Here is a 13000-nt window from a genome sequence, read left to right on the forward strand (position 1 = left end):
GGAAAATTGAGTCACGAATCTTAGTCCGCCCGTACCCGTTATGTTACATTCCTCTTTTTTAGGTTACGCATATTTATGTATAATAATTTTTCTTTTTCTTTGAGTCTCGCCTTTGCATATTCGTGACCTCTTCTAAAAATCATTCTTGGGTATCACAATTAACGTGATTTGCACCAATTGAATTTTGAAGAGATATTTCGACCCTCCCGATATCTATTAGGTCTAGATTTGCATCCATATAGTAAAATTCAAATGTGATAAGTTTTACAGGTTAAATTGAGAAAATTTTCGACTAAATCACACAACTAGCCTTGGTTAGGTTGAAAGGGTGCCTTAAATCAAATCTTTGCCTTCTTTTCTTCAACCGTGACTCCCGAACTCTTTTTTCTTGTTTTAAAAGACCTGGATTCGTTTAAAAGGGGTTTTTTGTTTATTTTTTTTTATTGAAAACATATTTTTTGGTTACTTGATACACCTTAACTCAATACCAAGTGGCAACTCTTATTGTTCTTAAAAATCTTTTTTAAATTATTATGTTGGGCCAAAATCGTCGCACTTTTTAAGTCCCATTTTTAGGCCTTTTTTCTTTATTTATTCTCTAAAAATCGAAAACTCATTTTCACTCAAAATTCATAAAAAATTTATTTTTATAACCTGGAATTTGTTTTTTCAAAAAATGGGCCGCAACAACTGGCGACTTCACTGGGGATTTTTAGAAAGTCCAAGTATTTAATTTAGTCGATTCTTTTTCTTTTCTAACCCTTTTACATATCACATTGGGATGTTTAAGTTGCCTTTTTTTTCCTTTTTGTTTTTTAGGATTATTGCATTTCACACGTACAATCGCCTCTCGCTCTCCGTGTATACGATAAAAATTTGTTTACTTACATTTATGTTATCACACTTTTGCATTTTGGGGTGGGGGGAATGTCACCCTAGAGCCTTCACGTGTATTTGATATTAATCCCTCTCCTCAAAGGAGCACTTCATATGTGCATACGCTATTCATTTATAACCTTTCATTTTATTTTTTTAGTGGTTGTCACACCACTCCTCCCTATTAGGATTAGGATCGATCCACTTGAACACGTGGCCGTGGCATGACGTGCGCGTAGCAATGTCTGAGGGATCACTCGAACCATTGACTAAAGGTCTTGGGATTGATTACCCCTCACCTTTTGGTTTGAAGGTTTGGGAGCCTAAAACCTTAATCGAGTCTAGATGCATTAGTGAACCCAACCTCATGCATCAACATTAGAAATTACCTGGAATAGAGTCAACCTTACCCAAATAGGAACACTAGACACGAGGAGAGGAGTTATACCCTTTTTTTTAATTGCCTTCTATTTTTCATATTATTTTTATTTGCTCCAATGTGTTATGTGTCATTTATCAATTGAATTAACCTTTCTTTGTTCTATTGCATTCATAAGTCTTAGAAATAAGAGTTCTGTCATGATACTCTTTTAGAACCTATCTCTTAGAAAAGTTATTGCACGTTTAAATTTCGATGTATTGCATTTGTAGGTTAGTAAGTGCACATCATTTTAGGCCCACCCTGGCGTACAAAGGATCCCTTAGATCATATTTTCATTTCAAATTGCATATTTAAATTACTTTGATAAATTGGCATCATGCATAAACTTTAGAGGGAATGCCATTTAAGGAATCCCATGTTAAGAATAAGCCAGCCCTACATTCCCATGGGTATTTAACCCTGTTTTGGGATTTTCACATTTAAATTCTAATTTAACCGGAAAAGTGGGACCTGTAGGTAAGGTACTTGACACCAATTTCTTGTCTCTAGATGCAACGCTCTCGACGAATCCAGGAAATGCTAGTAGCATCGATTGAGGTGCAGAGGTGGCCCGCATTGCTTTCACCTAGTGAAATTTATCAAGTAGCTTCTCACTTAGGACCAATCAGGGATTTTAAAGATATCAAATCAGACGGCTACTTAGTAGAGGCTTTGGTACATTTGTGGGACCCTATTTGTTCTGCATTTAGACTAGGCAAGAAGGAAATGACCGTGACAATTGATGAGGTATCTGACCTTCTTAATTTACCAATTCATGGTACTGCTGTAATATTTTCATTTGTGTCTAACAAGGCTGAGTTTTGCCATTTCACTGGATTAAAGCAATCCATAGGGTTTGACCAAAGTATAGACGTGAAATTCCTATTCGACCAATTTGCATTGAGAGATGGGTTCGAGAGACACTTAGGAGATTTTTCAGTTACGTTCGAGGCAATATAGGAGCGTAAAAGACTGTGGGTGTATGGATTGGTTATGGCCGGAACTTACCTTTTTCCGAGAAAAGACAAGAAGATAGCCTTTAAACTCACCAAAGTCATGTTTGATTTGTTTCTAGGGATAAAAGATAGGCAATGCTCTATTGTTCCGAATATCTTAGCCGATATCTTTGTAACTTGTACTACTTACCAAAGGAGTGAAAAATTATTTCATGGATCAAATTTAGTTCTGCACAAGTGGGCTATGGAGCACTTTATGAGACGATCACCTATTCTTGATAGTTTGCCAATATTTGGGTATAATTGGATAGTTATGCATCACAAGAGGATTAATGAAAATGGTTTGCCGAATAATGCATCTGAGTATGTGGATTTCTTAAAAAACTTGCCTGATCAGAATGTTAGATGGGTTTTAGATTGGACTAATTGTATTAAACCCATACTTAGCACCAAAGCATCGGAGTTCATTCCATTGCTAGGCACCCATAGTATCATGGTTTATACTCCGAAGAGGTTTCTTTGACAGTTGGGCTGCATTCAAGAATTACCGTATACACTTGATTTAACCGAATTCACCATTATTTTTGACAAAGAGATGTGTCCAAGTGAAATTTTGATGAAAATTCCTATCATTGAGGCTTGGGGAACATTGTCCGACGACGAGCACGTTAAGTATATTCCGGAACTCAAGCAAAAGGGTTTAATAACTCCGCAATATGAGGATTGGTTTAAGAGTTTTGGTATGCAAGAATCGTAAGACGAACTATCCGAGGAAGTCAAGAGATTGATGGCCATTATTGAAGCCAAAGACAGAGAAAATTTGCTACTAAAAGAGTCAGTCAAAACTAGCAAAGAGATGGCAGAGAAACATAAGGGGGCATATGAAGAGATACGAGAGAAATATCAAGAATTGAAAAGAAAATATGGGGAATTGTACGATCAAATGAAACGCATGAGAAATCGCTATACCAAAGAATCCAAAGATGCTGTAATAGATAGGTTGAAAAGGTTTAATGACTTTGTACGAGACCGTCTCCAAGGAATGATGTAAATAATATTTATAAAATTAGAAATTTGAAAATTTGAAATGACTTTTCTTTTGTGCACAATGGTGGTCAAAAGCAGGTTTGATAAACGGATCCTACTTTAAAGGTATTGCATCATGTTAGGCCTATCTTTGGCACAAAAGGGTTCCTCAATAGGACATGCATCGAATTGCTTTAATTTTTACTAACTCGCATTACTCGATATGAAATGCTTGAAGAGTATGTTTACATGACTACTTGAATTACTCGACATGAAATACTTGATTAGCATATTTACGTGATTACTTGAATTATTTGACATGAAATGCTTGAAGAGCATATTTACTCAACATGTCTCTCAATTAACCATTAACCGTTAACCGTAATTACTTACCGTTTATCAACCTAATTGATTACCTACTTATTTGACTACTTGAATTACTTGCTTACCGTAAATCACATGTTTATATGAAATTATCTACCATTTTAAGGCCAGTGTGTACTTTATCTCACTCGACCTATTCAAATGATAAAATTTTACCGTTCGTCGATTTACTTGATTACTTGTGCATGTTGTAAGTTCTAAACTGAACTTGGATCCTGCCTTTGGTTACTGATCTACTCGAGCCAGGATTGGGCTCGGTCAGGTAGATTGGAACCCTGAGCCACCGTTTCGGTATATTCGAGTATTACCACTGGAGGGATAAGGTGATGGCCAGACAGTACCGTGGGGACCGGAAATCATAAGGTGCAGATGATCGAAATGGTTCCAATGGAACACCGTATCCTTCAATGTGTGTTTACCTTACATAATGATAACTGTTTCATGCAAATGTGCTATACCTGTGATATGCTCAAATTGATGAGAATATAAAGACCAAGGCCCATTCAAGCACATGGGGAATTGGAAGATTCAAGAGAAGACTAGTTGATTGCACGAATGCTTGAGTTTAGTAGGATTATTTGATTTTCCTCGTTGATTTTGGTTATTTCTCGTTTTAAAAAGTCTAGGTAATTAAGATAGTTTAATTGCGGCCCATTTGTTAGTAAGTAAGACCCAAAATCTTTCTTAAGTATGTAGGGTAGTCTGGTCAACTTTTGGATTAGGGTTAATGCTTGTAAGGGCTATAAATAGCCCCACTTCCTCTTTGTTTGGGACCAGTTTTGGCTATTAAATGCAATTAGTGAGTTTTCACTTTCTCTTTGGCAAGAGAGTTATCTTTGAATACTTGAGAATCTTCTCAAGTTATTCACCTGAACTTATCAATCGAGTATTTCCTTGATTGTGGCGTTCTACTACCTCCAATTTGGTTCGTTAATTCGAATAGTGACGGGTTGAGATAATTTCAAAATTGTTCGTGACTTCTAGGGATTAGTTGGATCAAATTTCCGCTGCCTAAGCCATGGTGTTTTGGTTGTCTAGATCGGGGTTTCACATCAGTTGGTATCAGAGCTAGTCGACAACCACCAGGTTATATCTTTTTTTTTTCATTTATTTCGAGTCATATATGTTTATCCCAATCTGTTCGTTTGTTTAGATCCAAAAAAAAAAAGAGTCACTATTCACATGGTACTGTTCACACTAACACTGTTCACCGACACTGTTCATAGTTACTGTTCATCCGAATATACAAATCTGTCCAGCCTTGTTGTTTGTGTTATCCAACTTGTTTACTCAGTTTTCAAATCTGAATTTTGGCAAAACTTGTTGGAATTTTGTGAATCTTGAAGAGAACTTACAATAATCTTGAGCTTCTTGCATTTTTTATCACAATTTTGAAATTTCTGAAGTTCTTGACAACTTTCTTGAAAGTTCTTGAAAGATCTTGAAGTTCTTGGTAGTTATTATTTGTGGACTTTCTTGTTTTGTGTCGTGGTTGATAGCTGTAGTCAAGAAAAAAAAACAGAAAACAAAAACGAAAAGAAAAAGAAAGAAAAGAGGAATCGGTTGGCAAGAAAAAAAAAAGGAAAGGAAAGAAAGTGGCAACCGAATTGTTTTGAATAGGGGACCAAATCTGATTTGTGCAATCTTTCTTGGAGTAGAATTTGGAAGTTACCTAAAGATTGTTTCAAGAAGGTTACCAAAAGTTGTTTCAAGAAGATTACTAAAAATTGTTTCAAGAAGGTTACCAAAAGTTGTTCAAGAGGAAAAGGATTTTCAAAGGGTTTCCAAAAACTAACTTATTTCCAAAATCAATTAGGAAACTAAGTAAAGCACTTGGATAACTCTTTGTACTCATTTGGACACTCTCTCTCCTACATTTTTTAGGAAACTTTCCCAAACTCTCTCATCCATTTTTTTTTTTTGAAACTTTCCTAAATTCTCTCATCCATTTTTTAGGAAACTTTCCTAAACTCTCTCATCCATTTCTTTGGGAAACTTTCCTAAAGTCTCCCATCTATTTTTAGGAAACTTTCCTAAATTCTCTCATACATTTTTAGGACCTTTCCTATATTCTCTCATCCATTTTAGGAAACTCTCCTATATTCTCTTCCTAGATTTTAGGAACACTCTCCTACACTTTCTTCTATATTTTCTCATAGTTTTTAGGAACACTTCCCTACACTTTCTCCTACATCTCCATGATTACTCTTGAGGAAGAAGTTGGTGACAATTATTTGGGTTTGAGTAGCATTTCTCAAACTACCTAACCCAACAGGTAAAGGTGTTTGGTAAGTCCATTGGAGTGCTTTGAGTGACATACACGAGGGCGAGTGGATACACGTAAGGGAGCGTGAAAGGCAATATCTTCGGTTTCGTTGCTAACTTTTTGCAGGTTTCCTCATACGTCATGGCGAGTATAAGACGCATCAAAGTTAGCCCACAACATTGTCTTCCTGATCCTAAGGGAGTCAAAGAAGTGGCATTACGTGGTGTAGATGAGCAATTGGACCTCGTCAAATCTCAGTTGCTTGGTTGGTTTTATACTCGTTGCGGTGTCAAAGATAAAATTTGTAGCTTGGCCATTGATGGTAGTTGTGAAGTCAATCTTGCAAGTGCTATCATGGTTGAGAAATTAAATCTTCCAACCATTGATCATCTTCAACCGTACAAGTTGACGAGCACTCATGGGGATGTTTGGGTTACTAAGCACACACTTGTACCTATTCAAATCGGCAATTATATGGATGAGGTGTTGCGTGATGTAGTCCCAATTCAAGTGACACATGTGTTGTTGGGCAAAGCATGGATGTCGAGGCGAGAAATTAAAATTGATGGACATACTAATAAGTATTCCTTCGTATTTAATAGTCGTCGTCTTGCACTTGTATCACTTACTTATGACCAACTTTGTATTGATCTAGCATGAATGAAAAGTGAGCTTGAGCGTTATAGAATGGAGAAAAAGCTAGATGAGGGAATTGTGCCTGCAGAGGTAAAACTCGAGGAAGTTGAAAGTAATGAGATAAAAGGGTCAGCTGTTGAACTAGAAAAAGAGATGGAAAAATCTAATGACATGGTTGGTAAAAAGGAAGAAAGAAGAGAAAGTGGGCTGATCTTGAGCAACCCGGTGAAGGCCTATTATTTTCTTAACAAACTTACCTTTGCTTTGTTTAGTGTTTCTTCTTTTATACAGATCAAGCAAAGGCAAGTTGAGCTGATCTTGGTGCGTTCCAATTCAAAATCAATTGTAGACGTTGCAAGCCTCCATGGAGTTGGTACTCCAAGAGTTAAACCCCCTTGGTATCCATTCATGGAACCAATGTCAACTCAAATCAGTCCACACCAAAGGGGAGTTGATTCGAGCTCATCTTGAAGGGAACACTCCATATTTTAGGAATGGTTGTGTATCAAGGGTTCGTTTAAAGAACAAGTACCTCAATGACCATTATGACTTTCGTCTTGCTCTTAGTCCACATGCAGCTCCAACATCACCAAATCCGCCTTGGTGCCTTGCAAGGGTGTTCGAGCCGAAGTTCGATTTCACGGGATACACTTCATACCACTTTGAGGACCCTTACCTCATAACCACAAACAATAAAGTTGAGCATACATTGAAGATGGTTTGTGAGAGTCAAGGTTCGACGAGGGTTATTTTCCAACTTAGCACATGGGCTTTGCATTGGATGCCATCTGTAGCCATCATAACAAGATTGAGTCGAAGGCATGTAACTCGTCTTGTTACCATTCGTGCTTCAATTTGTGGGCAAATTGCTTTTAAGAGGAGGGGAATGATGAGAATATAAAGACCAAGACCCATTCAAGCACATGGGGAATTGGAAGATTCAAGTGAAGACTAGTTGATTGTACGAATGCTTGAGTTTAGTAGGATTATTTGATTTTTCTCGTTGATTTTGGTTATTTCTCGTTTTAAAAAGTCTAGGTAATTAAGATAGTTTAATTGCGGCCCATTTGTTAGTAAGTAAGGCCCAAAATCTTTCTTAAGTATGTAGGGTAGTTTGGTCAACTTTTGGATTAGGGTTAATGCTTGTAAGGGCTATAAATAGCCCCACTTCCTCTTTGTTTGGGACCAGTTTTGGCTATTAAATACAATTAGTGAGTTTTCACTTTCTCTTTGGCAAGAGAGTTGTCTTTGAATACTTGAGAATCTTCTCAAGTTATTCACCTGAACTTATCAATCGAGTATCTCCTTGATTGTGGCGTTCTATTACCTCCAATTTGGTTCGTTAATTCGAGTAGTGACGGGTTGAGATAATATCAAAATTGTTCGTGACTTCTAGGGATTAGTTGGATCAAATTTTCGCTGCCTAAGCCATGGTGTTTCGGTTGTCTAGATCGGGGTTTCACATCACAAATTACTCGTAGAATGATAATTGTTTCATATTCATATGTCAACGTGTAACCCTAAACCATACATGCGGTATGTCGCACCCCATTTTTTTGAAATAATAAAAATAAAAGACGGGTTTAGAAAAAATGGCTTTTGATTGAAAAATGAATTTTTGATTTAAAAAAAAAGTGAAAAAAAACTTGAATCAAAAGCCATTTTTTCTAAACCCGTATTTTATTTTTATTATTTCAAAAAAATGGGGCGCGACAGCTGGCGATTCCACTGGGGACTTTGAGAGTTCGAGCAAAATTGATTTAGTCAATCTTTTTTTTGTTTTAACCTTTTCATATATCACATTTGGATGTTTAGGGTTGTATTTTTCCTTTTTAGGATTTTTGCATTTCGCGCGTATCAACTCACTACCTCACACATTTGCGTACGATTGTTTGGATGGATGGATGGTTTATTTATGTGATCTCGCGCTTTGCATTGCATTTGGGTGGGAGAAATTTTACCCTAGAGTCTCGCGTTGGTTCTCGATCCCTCCCCTCCAAACGAAGCACTTCATACGTGCATACGTAGTTTTAGTCGCCCTATTTTTCTCTTTTTCGTGGGCGTTTCCCACACCTCCTTGTAGGATTAGGATCGATTGCCTTGGGTAGGCGAATGGTGTGCTCTGCGCCCATAGCGCTACCTAAGGGATCACTCGAGCCACCGATCGAAGGTCTTGGGAGTGATGACCCTTTGCCTTTAGGTCTGAAGGCTTGGGAGCCGAAGCCTTATTGAGTCTAGATGCATTAGTGAACCAAACCTCATGCATCCATATTAGAATTGCCTAGGGTAGAGTCGATCTTACCCTATTAAGGACACTAGGCACGAGGGGAGGGATCCTACCCCTCTTTCCTTATTTATTTTTGTTGCTTTTTATATCATCTAATTGTCCAATGTGTTATGTGATTATATGTTGAACTGACGTTTCCTTGTCTCTTGTCTTTTGCATTCACAAACGTTAGGAAATAAGAGATCTGGCATGATCCTCTTTTAGGACCTACCCTTATAGATAGGCTATTGCACGTTTAGAAATTTCGGTATATTTCATTCGTAAGTTAATAATGGCATGTCATTTTTAGGCCTACCCTGGCATACAAAGGGTCCCCTTAGGTCATATTTCATTTCAAAATTGCATGTTTTATTGCTTTAATAAACTGGCATCATGCATCCACTCTAGAAAGGAAATGCCATTTAGGGGATCCCGTGCTAGTAATAAACCGCCCTGTGTCTCGGATATATAATCCAATGAGGCTTACACGTTTACATTTTGTACCATCCGAAGGGGTAGTGCACAAGGTAAGGTAGGACCCGATCTTTTCGAAGACAGCAAAGCAATCTTTGCGCATTGGAATATGAGTATCTAACAATCATCTTTTGGCCATTTTTAACATAGTTGGTAAAAATCCCTTGCTTAAAGGACATTGATTTGAAGAAATTCACAAATGATTCCTCATTGTTGAGACGACAAATATATTGAGGCCAAATCTTGATTTTAGGGGGGCTCATAGACTAATGCATCGCAATGAATTTTTGAAAATTACCAATAGGTGGACAATTCAACCCATTTTTGAATAAATCATCAATTTCAATCAATTCATTTGACCAATTTACCCTTTTTAGGGTGATCTGGTCGATTTTTAAATAAATCATCAATTTCATTCAATCTATTCGATCAAATGTGTCTATTTTTAGAGCAATCCAGCAAAGTTTATCAACTTCATTCGATCCATTTGACCAATTAGGATTTCTATGTCAAATCTAGAATTGGAACTAGTTGTTTTTAAGAAAATCACCCATTACATTCATTGCATTTGGATAGATTAGGGTTTCGACCCATGTTAAAAAATGTCCAATATGAAGTTCGTCAAAATTAAATTGATTTGTACGCATTCCGGTGCCAACTAAAACCATTCCTTCATTTAGAGGTTTCCTGCTGTTCAATTGGCCCAAAATTTTCAAATTGCTTTCCAACCAACTGTCAATGAGTTGATCGGATTTATCAGGTATGGTATAGTGCCTACCTCAGAGGATTGCATTCTCATGCTAGACCTACCCTTGGCACTAAAAGGGTCCCCTAATAGGACATGCATCCGAATTACTTTAATTTTTACTAACTCCTGTCTTTTTCTTTTCCTTTTTTCTTTCTTTTTGACAACAGTCAATCAAGAAGGGCATCTAATAAGGGTTTTCTTACACTCTCAGGTAGTAATCACAAATATTGCCACACAAAGAAGCCCCATTATTACCCGATCACATAGCCGAATTTCAAGAGAAAATGTAAACATGAGTACCCATCCAGAACCATCTGATAGGCCCGTAACAACATCATCAACTGATTTGGCGAATCTGGGAGCTCAGCTGAACGAAGTTCTCAACCGATTTAATGAGCTAAGCGTTGAAATGATGGCCCAACGGCGCGTGATCGACCAATTGGTCACTAGTGGTGCTAGCAGTGAGCAACAACATGAGCCTTTACCCCCTGGCCAATCTGAACCTCAACCAATACTCTTACCTTATACTTAAGCTCCTGTTATTTCACATGTCATAAATCCACCTGAAGAGGCCTTTACCTATCCCACTCATGGCCCACCACTTACTTATGCACCTAACATCCAAATTAACCCTTCTCATGCCCAAATTCCCCAAAGTTATCCGTCAATTGCTATGAGCATGCCATTCGAACCTCAGGGACCCCATTATTACTCCACCGCTAAGCCATTCACCATAGATACCGTTGCCCAAGGAAAAGCTGAAGTTGGGGAATCATCCGCGCCAGTGGATAAAAACTTGCTAAAGAGATTGGAGCGGTTTGAAGAGTTCATAAGGAAAAACCAAGGTTCGAACAAGCAAGGAGGTTTGGACTACAACGAGCTGTGCCTGTTTCCGAATATGCAATTACCAATGGGTTTCAAAGCACCCAAATTTAGCAAGTACGATGGAACTGGCAATCCCAAAACACACCTTTGGATGTTTGCAAACAAGCTAGGGAAGCCGATAGATGATGAGAATCTACCTATGCGCTTATTTTCCGAGAGTCTAGAAGGCGACATGTTGGATTGGTATTCCAATTTGAAGCCTGAGGATATGAGATCTTGGATGGGTTTGTCAACTGCTTTTATGAGGCAGTACGAATACAATTGCGAGCTGGCTCCCACGAGGACCACATTGGAGGGAACCAAGAGGAAACCATCCGAGGACCACAAGACATATGCAAAAAGATGGAGGAAATTGGCCGCCAAGGTGGAGTCTCCTATGATTGAAGATGAGATTGTTCGTACGTTCATCAAAGCTCATGACCCGCCCTACTTTGAGGAGATTTTTCGCATGACCGGGTGTTCATTTGCAGCAATTATCAATAAGTTGGAGGAGTATGACGAATATGTCAAAGCAGGAAAAATTGTCAATGTATCAGCTTTAAAATCACAGTTGGACGCCTTGCAAGGTCAGAGTAATAACAAAAGGGAGCCTCAACTTCAGAAGAAAGAGGAGGAAACTACTTTTGTGTGGGGCCAAGGACCGTTTTCAAGACCCAGATCTCAACGTTACCATACATATTCATCTCGCTACCCAAACCCACGCCCTGTTTACCATACTACTATCAATCATCCTCGACCTCGGCAAAACTGTGCAAGCCCACCTACAATACCCTTCCCAATGTCTCACAACAATCCTCAAATTCAACCTTGTCTACCTTATAATCCCAGACCTACTCCACCAAACCAACAGGCTTACAACCCTTCTCAAACCAATAAAATACAAAAACCTGGTCGATCTCGAACTTTTACCAACTTAGGCCGACCCATTGACCAACTATACGAACAGCTCAAGGCCGCCGGTGAAATTGATGACATACCTCCTCCAAACTACTCTCGTCGAGGTCTCTCTTCTAGGTACGACCCTCAAGCCGCATGTGCCCACCATTTTGGAGCGCCCGGTCACTCGACCAGTAACTGTTGGGTACTAAAACATCAGATCCAGGACATGATCGAAGCAGGAGATATAGTGTTAAGGAAAAGGGAAGAACAAGGACCGAACATAAGTATGAATCCTTTTTCTGAACACAAGGACACCTTTGAGGCATTTACCCCCAATGAAGAAATTTGAAAATCCTGGAAATGGCTGAATTAGTGAGGTTCCTCTTGAAGGGAAGTTTCAATAAATTTGGGGAGTTGTTTTGGTTAAAACCAATGAAAATCGTTCATACATATGTCTTTTGTTTAAACATGTTTTTTGTAAATAGTTTTCAATCAAGTGACTGCTAAAGACATGTTTCATGATATTAAGTTTGGTTTTTGTCTGGAAAGTCAATAAAATGTACAGTTTTATATATATTGTGACTTATACATTCTTTTCAGATGGCCCAAAATAAAACCATCTGACCCTTTGGATATCACTGTTCAGAAATTTGATGGCAGCGATCTCACGAATGTGAATTTGAATTTCAAAATGAGAGGAGTGGGGAAGAGGCATCCGAAAATGTTTCAAAGAAGCCCGAATGGAATAAAAGAAGTTCAAGCCGAATCGGGATCAAGATTAGGAATAAGAAGCAGTTGAACACAGTCCATCGTGGTTAATATGATCAAAAGGATTGGTCCGTGATTACCATTAAAGGGTCAAATCATGACCATTCAGACGAGAAGGCAAAGCATTAAGGTGATTTTCGTCACTACAAAATGAAGCCAAAAGGAGAGTTTGCCGCGAATTGGTAAGGTGCTCTTATTATCAAAAAGGTATCGCCTGGTGGAGCACTTGTTCCCTCAATCAATCAATTCGGAGATGTGTAAGAAATTTTCATCTGATAAATGAAAGTTTTCTTTTAGAGTTAATGCGAAGAATGGAATGAAAGTCAGGCCCTCTTCTTTTCCCATTAAGACATTATATCTCTAGTTATCCCTTTTGAGCCTTCAGAATAGATCATTTCGTTTGGCAACCTCTGAG

General features: G+C 38.2%; 1 protein-coding gene across 1 annotated transcript; it reads left to right on the forward strand.

Annotated features, from left to right (window-relative positions):
• Nucleotides 1-10345: 10345 nt before the first annotated feature.
• Nucleotides 10346-12636, forward strand: LOC113708337 (uncharacterized). The gene is made up of 3 exons (XM_072064508.1): nucleotides 10346-10514; nucleotides 10623-12019; nucleotides 12478-12636. Exons 1-3 carry the CDS (start codon nucleotides 10346-10348, stop codon nucleotides 12634-12636), a joined length of 1725 nt encoding a protein of 574 aa, XP_071920609.1.
• Nucleotides 12637-13000: the final 364 nt, after the last annotated feature.

The sequence above is a fragment of the Coffea arabica genome, chromosome 9c (assembly GCF_036785885.1).
Source record: "Coffea arabica cultivar ET-39 chromosome 9c, Coffea Arabica ET-39 HiFi, whole genome shotgun sequence".
NCBI classification, from domain to species: domain Eukaryota; kingdom Viridiplantae; phylum Streptophyta; class Magnoliopsida; order Gentianales; family Rubiaceae; genus Coffea; species Coffea arabica.